Here is a 12,131-nt window from a genome sequence, read left to right on the forward strand (position 1 = left end):
CTAGGACAAGTTTAAGGGTGTTGATGTGCACATCATAGGAGCATCTCCGACAAATGATACTTCCTCTATTTATGTATATGAAGCCATTTCATTTTTTTTCTTCAATTTTTGACTTGTGATTTTGGTCAAGATAATATGAGTTATATGTCAAAGAAAATATGCTATTTGGAATTGAAAACTAATATATGAACATAAAGTTTAAACATGCCACAATTACATGGGATAAGATGTATACCCTATTTAGAATGCACTAATATAATATAATATAATGGTTGTATGTGATCTTGACATGACATACTCTCTCTACCATGTCGCCGTCAAACGGTTAATCGGTCGCTGATCTTGAGCCCATCAAGCTTGGTGTCGACGGGAGGGGAGGAGTGGTGGCCTTTCTGGGCCTAGAGTGGCGGCGACCTATAGTGCACTACTCTTCCTTGCTGCTGGCGACGCCCACGGACGTGCCGGCTTTGTGGTCGTGGCGGTGGGCCATGACCTTGGCGACGTCATCCTCCTCGTCGTCAGTCTCACTAAACACTGCCTCGCTCGCCTCATCGCACTCCTTGTAGGGGGCCGCCACCCGCTGGCGGTAGCGCCAACGGGCAAGGTGGATCTCGGGGGCGGAGCGGTAGGAATTGAACAGTGCCTCCTGCTCCGCCAGGTCCGTGTCCGGCATGACCGCCCTGTCAGCGGCGAGCCGCTCCTTCGCCTGCAGGTGCTCCTGGAGGAGGTGGTTGTTGTAGGCGGTGTCGGCCTACGCCTCCCAGAACTGCTCCTCTCGCACCATGTCCATGTAATGGGCACAGACCTCGCCGATGGTCATGATGCAATGCATCGGCGATGGTGGCGCGGAGGAGGGGGTGGCGCCGGCTCGTCGGCGGCAACGTCCTCCATTGGGACTTCGTCGTCCTCCAGTTGCCTGCCGGACAGCAATAGTGGCCATCTCCTTCTTCTGGTCCAGCATCAGCCCGTCCCAGAGAGCTTTGACAGGGGAGAAATCCATGGAGGGAGTTGTGCGAAGAGGGATCAGAGGTGGACGACAACGGTTATGGTCGGGGCTGTGGTTTATATAGTAATGGCGGGTGGCAGAGGGACGGACGGGTGACGCCGGAGGAGACGCCTCGGCAACCACGTGCCATCAAATGTGGGCGGTAGACGAACGAACAGGCGGCCGTCATGTCGTTTGAACGAGCAGCAGTCGCCTGCACTGGGAAGCGGCGCGGGCGGCGCTCTATCGGCCGGTGCGCCGCTTCAATGTCGGCGTGAGTAAGCGGTCGCGTCTGTTCTGACCGGGCATGAATGCGGGCACAAATGATCTAGAGTGTCGCTGACTATTTCGGACGAAAAGCACGAGCGCGAGGAAAGAAGGGGTTTTGGTGGGCTAGGGAGATGAGAAGCATGCATGTGAGCGATCCAGAGTCTCACAAAGTCTCTGCATTTATCTCTGATTTATGAGAGAAAATATATCCGAATTACGCCACGTATCGATACAGAATCGCGTTGGATAGCTTCCGCTGCGGTCCGTAGACTGGAGATCCGCGGATTCAAAGCGATCGTTCAAAGCCATGGCAGGGCACTCGCCCACTCTCCCTCATCTTGTCTTACTTGAGCACCGGCAGCCATCATCCGCCTCCCATTAAGAACTCCAGACCGTCACCATGGCTGCCTCTTCTCCTCCCAAGTCCCAACCCATCACTATGGGGCCTCTTCCGCCGCTCGTATTAGCACTCTTTCTCCTACCTCTCCTCTACTTGTTCTTCAGGGGCGGTAGCAAGGGACGATCGACACAGGGAGCAAGAAACGCTCCCGGGCCGCCGAAACAGCTTCCCGTGCTCGGCAACCTCCTGCAGCTCGGCGGCCGGCCACACCGGTACTTCCAGTCGCTCACCCAGAAGTACGGGCCGGTGGTGCAGGTGCAGCTCGGCCGCGTGCGGATGGTCGTCGTCGCGTCGCCTGAGGCGGCCAAGGAGGTTCTCCGGACGAACGACCTGCACTGCTGCAGCCGCCCAAATTCACCAGGCAAGTGTGTAGTTCGAATCTGTAGTTCTGTACTTCTCTAGCTCTACATCCACTCACAAGTCCTCAATTTTTAGTTCAAAATTTGTATCGGATATGAACGTACTTGGATGTTGCTATCACCACGCAGGTGCGAGGATGCTGAGCTACAACTTCCTCGACGTGGCTTTCGGCCCCTACAGCGACTACTGGCGCGAGATGCGGAAGCTCCTCGTGCTGGAGCTGCTGAGCGTGAGGCGCGTCCAGTCCTTCGCCTACGCCCGGGCCGCAGAGGTGGACCGCCTTGTCTCCTCCCTCGCCGGCACCCCTCCGGGCACCCCCGTCGACCTCAGCGAGCAGCTGTACGCGCTCTCGGACGGCATCATCGGCACGGTGGCCTTCGGGAAGATGTACGGGTCGGAGTCGTTCGAGAGAACCAGCTTCCAGCGGATGATGGACGAGACGCTGCGGGTGCTCGGCAGCTTCACGTTCGAGGACTTCTTCCCGTCGTCGGCGCTCGCACGGTGGGCGGACGCCCTCACCGGCGTGGCGTCGCGGCGGCGGAGGGTCTTCCTCAGGATCGATAGGTTCTTCGACGCGGTCATCGACAAGCACCTCGAGCCGGGGAGGCTGGCGGCCGGGGTGCAGGAGGACATGGTCGACGCGCTGGTGAAGATGTGGAGGGATCAAGATGGGGCTCTGGCGCTGACGCGTGATAACATCAAGGGAATCCTGATGGTGCGGTTCGTTCGACCACAATCTACATTCAGTTACTGCTAATATTGGACAACCGATGTCACAGAATTCATCATGTTAATTTTCATTTCAGGATACATTCGCCGGTGGGATCGACACTTGCGCTGTGACGACGATCTGGATCATGGCGGAGCTGATGAGGAACCCAAGGGTGATGCGGAAGGCGCAGTCGGAGGTACGCGCCGCGGTGGGGAACAAATCCAGAGTGTACGAAGAAGACGCCCAGGGCCTCAAGTACCTCAAGATGATAGTGAAGGAGAACTTCAGGCTCCACCCGCCGGGGCCTCTGCTGATCCCAAGAGAGACCATGCAGAGCTGCGAGGTCGCCGGCTACAGCGTGCCCGCGGGCACCAGGATACACGTCAACGTCTGGGCCATGGGGAGAGACCCGGAGATATGGGACAGGCCGGAGGAGTTCTTCCCCGAGCGGTTCGAGGACGCGCAGGTTGATTTCAGGGGGCTGCACTTCGAGCTCCTTCCGTTCGGGTCGGGACGAAGGGCCTGCCCTGCCGTCGCCATGGGCGTGGCCAATGTGGAGGTCGTGCTGGCCAACCTGTTGTACTGCTTCGACTGGGAGCTTCCCGAGGGCGTGAAGGAGGACGACGTCGATATGGAGGAAACAGGGCAGCTTGTTTTCAGCAAGAAGGTGGCTCTTGAGCTTGTGCCAGTTAAGCGGTAGTGATATCTTTTTTTTAGTGATATCTTTTTTTTGAGATTCTAGTGATATCTCATATGTTTCAAATGCCACCTAGTGCTTCCTCAATAAACTAAACAGTAGTTTAAATCTCAAATATAAGAACAACCTTCCAGTTGGTCTTGCGTGAGTAACAAAATATGCATCTACTAACTCATAGTCTAACTGAGAATTAGTTTTTCGATAAAGGGTGGATTTTATTGACTCAAAGTGAAGCATCAAGAGGATACAAACAAATGAGTACACACCCGGCCTCTACATAACTAAGATGCACACAGCCAACACCAACGCACGCACACAAAACACACTGACAAATAGCGAAGTCATACTAGACCAAAGCTATGCGTAGGCGAGGAAAAAAGAAAAAAGCCCCAAAGCGATCAGATCACGATCGGCAAACTATAACAATGACCATATCTGCACCGACAATATCATGACACCACGCGGACGACGACGTTCTTCAACAGCAACGCCTTAAGGAAGGGAGCGACACTCAAGTGTCACCGTCACCGGATCCAGCCATCCAAGACTAGAATCTAGGTTTTCACCCTGAAGAATCAGTCCGAGCATTCCGAACAATACCTTCAATAAGGTAACGATGTAAAAACATCGCCATTGTCAGGTATACCCAACACGGGCGAGGCCAAGGCTTTCACCCCGGAGCTCTAGACTGGGTGCTCAAGTAGCACCACCATCGAAGTCATTCATGTGTTGTCGCCACCACTTTTCGACGATCCCAGTAGCTACAGGCGATATGCCCGCCGCCACCGCACAACAATCCCTCTGCATCAAGACATCGTCCACAGTTTGCATTTTGCCGCCGAAGTCAGCCATCACATCTGCAGAGATGGAACTCTCATAAACTTTTGATGGAGGCCATAATCCACGGCGAGGCCGCCGCCGTCCCAGATCCAGTCTCCCATGACATAGTCCTAGGTGGACACCAACAGCCAGCACCATGGGTTGTAGCTAGCCGGCAACCTGGGGGACCGCCGATCATGTGCATGCATGTCCATGCATGTGTATGCATATTGCCTCCATGCACCAGCCCCGTGTGCTTCCTCTGATCATACTCCAAGCCATAGAGATCATCCAGATCGCAGCCTGAATCACCAGTTAGCTGCCAGATCTGAAAAGATCGGGAAACTAGCAACATGGGACGACGACGGCCAGATCGGGAGACACCATGCCATGGACAGATCAGGAAGCGAGCGGCATGGGACAACGACAGCCAGATCGAAAGGCAATCACCTGGGGAAAGAATAGAAAAAAAATGGGCTGGGACACCCCGCCGCCACCATCCACCGGGCGGCCGGCCTCCTCCGGCGGCGGCAAGGTAAACGGGGCTGCGTGGAAGGGCCTCCGAAGGTAGCTGCGGCGGCGCCTCCGGAGTCGCTGGAAGCGACCCGGGAGGCTGACTAAGAATTAGTTACTCTCTCATCAAGAAGCGACTCTCATGTAGGGATGAAGATGAAGTGGAAAATTTTCGTTTTCCGGAGGCAAAATGGAAACGGAGAGGAAATATGAAAACGAAAACGGAAATTTGCAAAACGGAGATGGAAATGGAATTTTTTATGCGGAAACGGAAATAAAACAGAATGGTGTTTTTCGGTGGAACAGACGTGGAAAGGAACTTTCCATTTTCGTGGATATGGAATTTTTATTTCTACTATAGACCCATGGCTGCTTTGTAGCCCAATTACCAAACAACACACAATGACACAATGAGTATAATGAGCAGAATGGATCATATGAGGACCAACTTTTACTACCACACATATACTCAACTAGATCTTGTACGGAATTGTCATGTATTACTACAATGCTACCCTATGTTGCAAACACAATCATATTATTTTGTAGCCCTGTTAACAATTCCATAAATTTGTTTGCTTTTTGTTTATATTTCTCTATGATTCAAGGAGGGTTTTACGTTCCGGTCAACATGCAATTTTGTTTTTGTGTCCGCTCTGTATTCGCTCCGTGTCTGTTTTCGGTACTATCTGTGATGTAGGGTAGGAACCCTGTCGACCGATCTTTCACGAAAGGAGCGGATTCCCGAGAAGAACACGAAGAACACAAAGGGGAAACACAAGAGGAACACTCAAACTAACAAGAACAAGTCACAATAGTGCTAGATCCTCGGATACATGAAACGATACACGGTACACGGTCAACTAGGGACGATACACGGTAACCGGTCTTCTCCGTGAGGAGGTCTTGAATCCACGACGGGGGGGGGGGGGGGGGGTCTTCCCTTAGAAAGGGGGCTTGAGTCCAAAGGGATCTTCTCCGAAGAGGCCTCGGTCTCTCGCAAGGATGAGATCCGATATGGATTAGCGTAGCTCTATCTCTCAAATGAGCTATCACAACGCTAACCCTAGAAAGTTGTACGGGGCGGAGTATTTATAGTCTTAGTGCAAAAGAGGGGGCGAAGGGGTACATGGGCTGCGGCCCAACTCGAAACGGTGCTCAGGCGTCGGACGTCCGGGGGTCATCGGTCGTCCGGAGGCTCGCGAGGGTCCGGACGTCCGGTGCCTGTCGGACATCCATAGATTCTTCTCGGGTGGTCTTCGGTCGGACGTCCGCTTGGGGTCGGTCGTCCGAGGGTCGTCGATCGTCCGGGTGGCGTCGGACGTCCGTCTATTTTGGCTCAGGTGTGGCAGTGTCGGTCGTCCGGAGCCTGGAGGTCGTCGGACGTCTGGGGTTCGTCGGTCGTCCGGAGCCTGGAGACTTTGGTCTCCTCTTCTTCTTCATCTCCGCCTTCCCGACCATCTCCCTCTTCCTGTTCTCCTTGCTCCTTAGCTTCTCCATGATACCTGAGAATGCACAAAGTGTCCGTATGAGGTAGTAGTCGTGTCTCATGTGTATCAAAGTGGAAATGTGAGAGGAGAGATGTCACCTCGGTTTCAAGAGCTCTTGCACGTGCTCGTGTCATGGGTCCAAGAGGTGTCGAAGGAGATGTAGTTGGGTCCATGGGGATGGCCTTGGGATGCTCTGCATCATCTCCCCTCCCTTGGCGAAGATCCGTCGTCGGGTCAAGTTCTTCATCACCATGGAAGGGAGAGAGATCTTTGACGTTGAAGATGTCGCTCACGTTGTACTTGTCGCGTGGGAGGTCGATCTTGTAAGCGTTGTCGTTGTAGCGTGCGAGCACCTTGAAAGGTCCATCCGCTCGTGGTCGAAGCTTGGACCTGCGTTCTTGTGGAAAGCGATCCTTGCGAAGGTGTAGCCACACGAGATCACCAATGTTGAAGACGATAGGTTGCTTGTTGAAGTTGAGCTTGGTCGCAAGGCGTTGGACTTGGCGCTCGATGGTGGTTCTTGTATCTTCATGCACCTTCTTGAGATGTGTCGCTCGTGCACTTGCGTCCAAATTGATGCGTTCTTGGAGTGGTAGAGGAAGAATGTCCAATGGTGATAATGGGTTGAATCCGTAGACGACCTCGAAGGGGGACTTGCCGGTAGTTGAGTGTCTTGCTCGGTTGTAGGCGAACTCGGCGATAGGTAGGCACTTCTCCCACTCCTTGATATTCTTCTTGATGAGTACTCGAAGTAGAGCGGAGAGTGTGCGGTTGGTCACCTCCGTTTGGCCGTCGGTTTGAGGGTGGTAAGCCGTGGAGAATAGTAGCTTGATTCCGAGCTTGGCGCATAGGGTCTTCCAAAAGAAGCTTAGGAACTTGACGTTGCGGTCCGAGACGATCGTCTTTGGCACTCCATGTAGACGCAATATTTTCCTACAAAAGAGATTAGCAACATGTGAAGCATCGTCTATCTTGTTGCAAGGAATAAAATGTGCCATTTTGGAGAAACGGTCCACAACGACAAATATCGAATCTTTCCCATTTCGAGTCCTAGGCAAACCAAGTACAAAGTCCATGCTAATGTCTTCCCATGGTTGGTATGGAATTGGTAGATGCATATAGAGGCCGTGAGATTGAGCTTTGGACTTAGCTTTGCGACATGTAGAGCATCGGTTGGTGAAGCGATTGACATCACGAAACATCTTGGGCCAAAAGTAGTTCTTCGAGAGCGTAGCGAACGTCTTGTCGCGTCCGAAGTGTCCCATTAAGCCTCCTCCATGAGATTCCTGTAAAAGCAACAAACGAAGAGAAGACTCGGGGATGCAAAGTTTGTTAGCTCTCATAAGATATCCATCTTTGATGTAATAGCGTCCCCAAGATGTATGCGACAAACACTTGGCATAAGGAGTAGCAAAAGTTGCATCATGCTCATACAAGTCTTTGATATGCTCAAAGCCAATGACATCTAACTCAAGTTGTGTAACAAGCATGCATATGCGGGAAAGAGCATCCGCTACAATGTTTTCTTTGCCCCTAATGTATTTGATGACATAAGGAAAAGACTCAATAAATTCACTCCATTTAGCATGACGCTTGTTCAACTTGGTTTGACCCTTAAGATATTTGAGAGTCTCATGATCGGTATGAATGATAAACTCATGGGGACGAAGGTAATGTTCTCATTCATGCAAAACGCGGACTAAAGCATATAGCTCTTTGTCATAGATGGGGTAATTGAGTTGCGCGCCGGAAAGTTTCTCACTAAAATAAGCTATGGGGCGCTTCTCTTGCGTTAACACACCTCCTATGCCATTAGCACTAGCGTCGCAATGAATCTCAAAAGTCTTATCGAAGTTGGGTAAAACAAGCACGGGAGCATGAGTAAGCAAATTCTTAAGATCATTGAATGCGGTATCTTGGGATTGTCCCCAAACAAAAGGTGCATTCTTCTTGCTCAAAGCATGCAAAGGCGAAGCAATGGTGCTAAAATCCTTCACAAAGCGACGATAGAAACCCGCAAGGCCAAGAAAACTACGCACTTGATGCAAGTTGGTTGGTTGTGGCCAAGTCTTAATAGCAGTGATCTTGGACGCGTCAACATGAACACCCTTAGAAGAAACAACAAAACCCAAGAAAACGAGCTTATCAACGCCAAAAAGGCATTTCTCCATATTAGCATAGAGTTGCTCTTTTCGAAGAGTTTGCAAAACGGTTCAAACATTGGTGACATGATCTTTAAGAGATTTGCTAAAAACAAGGATATCATCAAAGTAGACCACAACAAATATACCAATGTAAGGGCGAAAGAGATGATTCATAAGATGCATAAAAGTTCCCGGTGCTTCCGAGAGACCCATAGGCATGACTAACCACTCATACAAGCCAAACTTGGTTTTGAAAGCGGTTTTCCATTCATCACCCTCTTGTATGCGGATTTGATAGTAACCACTCTTAAGATCAATTTTCGAAAATATAGTGGCACCACTAAGCTCATCAAGCATATCATCTAGGCGTGGAATGAGATACCTATAGCGAACGGTGATAGCATTGATAGGTCTACAATCGGAGCACATGCGAAATCTACCGTCACGTTTTGGCACAAGAATGACCGGGACGGCACAAGGGCTCAAACTTTCACGCACATGTCCATGGTCTATGAGATGCTTTACTTGCCTTTGCATTTCTTTGGTTTCTTCGGGGTTGACGCGGTAGGGAGCTTTGTTCGGAAGAGGTGCTCCGGGGATGAGGTCGATTCGGTGCTCAATGCCTTGTAGAGGAGGTAGACCTGGAGGTAGCTCATCGGGGGAAACATCTTGAAATTCCCGCAAAAGAGAAGACAAGACTAAAGGTAGAGTGTGAGAGGTGTTAGTTTTTGGTGTGTTGTCCTTGCACAAGAGGACATAGTGTATCACACTAGATGGGTTCTCACACACTTCTCTTATGTCACGTTTGGTGGCAAATAGAACGAGGTTCTTCTTTTCGCTCATTGTGGAGGCACTCGATTTGGTCTTGCGGCGCTCACTCTCTTTTTGGTGGCTCGCTCTCTCACTATGATCTCCATGATGGGTGGCTTGCTTGTCGGCGATCACTTGACTTGGCGACATTGGACGGAGGACGTACTCCTTGCCCTTCATCTTGAAGATGTAGTGGTCCGTTCGGCCATTGTGGATGACTCCTCTATCGAATTGCCATGGGCGTCCAAGGAGAAGATAGCAAACTGTCATTGGAATGACGTCGCACTCCAAGGTGTCTTCGTAGGCGCCAATTTTGAAGGAGACTTGTACTCGGTGCTCGACTTGGATAGTGCCGGAGTCGCTAAGCCATTGCACTTTATATGGATGTGGATGCTTCGTCTTGTGCAATTGGAGCTTGGAGCAAAGTTCTTCACTTGCGAGATTATGACAACTTCCTCCATCGATGATGACCTTGACGAATCGTCCATTGATCCCGGCCTTGGTATGAAAGATATGGCATGTTTGGTCTTCATCTTGATGATGTTGGAGAGTCAAGACCTTGGAGACAACAAGGGCGGGACTTGAATCTTCATCGCAAAAGACTTGTTCCTCTTCATCATTCACTTGCCGGTGCATGGCGACTTGCTCGATGGCGTCCATTTCTTCTTCACTCATGGAACCGTAGGTGCCGTTGTCGTTGAGGATCACGGTGCGCTTGTTGGTGCACTCATAGGACTTGTGGCATCGGCCTCCGCAAGTGAAACACTTGAAGGAACTCGTCTTGACGGTCTCATCGGTTGGAGTTGATGATGATGAAGCTCTCGGCTTGGAGTTGCTCGTAGTAGGAGGATGACTTGGAGTTGACGAAGCTTTCTTGGAACTCGACTTGTCGATGGTGCTAGTAGAAGGCTTGGTAGTCGGTGTTGGAGTCGTTGAAGCTTGGTTGTTGGAGAAGCCGTAGGACTTGGATGAGTACTTGGCATACTTGAAATCATCTTGCACTTGGCGTTCCGCTTTGGTAGCTTGATGCACTAGCTCGATGAGGTTCGAGTATGGTTGGAAGTCAGCGATCTTCTTGATAGGATGGTTGAGTCTATTCAAGAAACGTGCCATTGTTTGCTCATCATCTTCTGTGACATTGGCTCATATCATGGCAATCTCCATCTCCTTGTAGTACTCTTCAACGCTCTTGGTTCCTTGCTTGAGTAGTTGGAGTTTCTTGAAGAGGTCGCGGTGTAGTAGGTAGGCACAAAGCGTGCTCTCATGACATCCTTCATTTGCGCCCAAGTAGTGATGGGTGGTTCACCTCTTGCCTCTCGGCGCTCGATAACTTGTTCCCACCAAATAAGGACATAGTCTTGGAATTCAAGGGATGCCATCGCGATCTTCTTCTCTTCTTCATAGTTGTGCAAACGGAAGATTTTGTCAACTTTCAATGCCCATGAAAGGTACTCTTCGGGATCGTTGCTTCCATTGAACTTGGGCATGGTGAACTTGAGCTTTCCATAGCGTTGTTCCTTATTGTGTTGGGGTCGAGGATGATGACGTCCATGTTGTTGATGATTATTAAGCTTGTGTCGCTCGTGATGAGGAGGGTTGTCAACCTCATGTTGCTCTTGTCGTGGAGGATCTCCATTGTCTTCCTGATCTTGAGGAACTTGTTGTTCTTGACGTGCTTGTGGAGGAGCTTGTCGAGCTCGAGGAGGAACGTGAGGGACTTGACGGTGCACGCGAGCTTGAAATCTTTGTTCTTGAATTTCTTCGAGAAATGCTTCCTCTTGTTCATGGGCCCGTCGGCCTCGGTCGGCTACAGCTCGACTTGAATCGCGTAGAGCTTGTTGCGCCGCAAGTGCTTGAGTGTCCCGGATTTGTTCGTCTTGTCGTTGTGCCTCGGCATCTTGTGCAACTAGGTGTAGACGCGCTCGCCCTTCCTCTTCATGTTGGCGTTGTCTTTGCCGTTCTCGTGCTAGCGCAAAGCCCTCTTGGTTTTGTCGTCGTCGGTGCTCTTGAGAGTCGGTGTCACGTAGAGGATTGAGGCTTGCTTGATGCTCGTTGCGCGTGGCACGGCGAAGAGTGTTCGATGTCGGTGTACTTGAGCCGGAGAGGGTAAAGTCGGAGTGGCGACTTGAACGGCTCCTTCTTGAAGTGGAAGAAGAGCGGTTGAGCAACAAAGCGCGAATTTCGTCCATTCTTGCATCATTCTCTTGCTTGTGATCGTCGAGCTTGTGGTCGAAGTAGTCCCTTGTACGTTGCTCGGAGAGTCGCAAGTCGGCGGCGAGGTTGTCGATGTGTTCACTCATAGCTTGTTGCTCTTGATGCAAAGCACGTTGTGCACCAAAGAGGTGACTCTTGGTGACGAAGGAGTTCATGACGTCGTCTTGCTCCATGAAAAGTGGGTTTGTAGAAGCACTAGGCCTATCCATTATTCCAAGACAAATGTGAGTGGTAGAAAGAGAAGAACGAATACCAAATGTACCTTGACCGAAATTGAAAGTGGATCGAGGATCACTCCAATGTAGGACAAGGAAATAGCACAAGTGCTACTAGCTCTTGTCGGTTTCTCACACCTACACAAGTAAAAGCTTATGGTGGAGCTTGGTTAGGATGGTGGCACAAAATTTGATGCAATTGTAAGTGAGCTTCAGTAATGTTGGAAAAGATTCGCAAGATGCAATGTAACAAGTAGACCAAGCATATAAGGTACACGGAAACACACACGCAAAAAGATAAGTGGGGTTGGGCAACCAAGGATGAGCCAAAATGTGGAATCCACAAAAATGCTCTTGTTGCACAACACTAGAGAGACGCTAGCACGATTGCACAATAGGCGGATACAAGAACTTGTGCACAACCTACTTAGCAAAAATGCAACGACTTCTATCCCAAGTATGCTTTATGCAAGGTGTTTCTATGATATGATCCAAGATGATC

The 12,131-nt window shown here is 50.6% G+C and overlaps 1 protein-coding gene across 1 annotated transcript; it reads left to right on the top strand.

Annotated features, from left to right (window-relative positions):
- Positions 1-1,464: 1,464 nt before the first annotated feature.
- On the top strand, positions 1,465-3,560 carry LOC125522861 (4-hydroxyphenylacetaldehyde oxime monooxygenase). The gene is made up of 3 exons (XM_048687900.2): positions 1,465-2,016; positions 2,144-2,730; positions 2,822-3,560. The coding sequence occupies exons 1-3, from the start codon at positions 1,656-1,658 to the stop codon at positions 3,425-3,427; spliced, it is 1,554 nt and encodes a 517-aa protein (XP_048543857.1). The 5' UTR covers positions 1,465-1,655; the 3' UTR covers positions 3,428-3,560.
- The last annotated feature ends 8,571 nt before the right edge of the window (positions 3,561-12,131 follow it).

The sequence above is a fragment of the Triticum urartu genome, chromosome 7A (genome assembly GCF_056163025.1).
Source record: "Triticum urartu cultivar PI428250 chromosome 7A, HENAU_Tu73, whole genome shotgun sequence".
Lineage (NCBI taxonomy): Eukaryota > Viridiplantae > Streptophyta > Magnoliopsida > Poales > Poaceae > Triticum > Triticum urartu.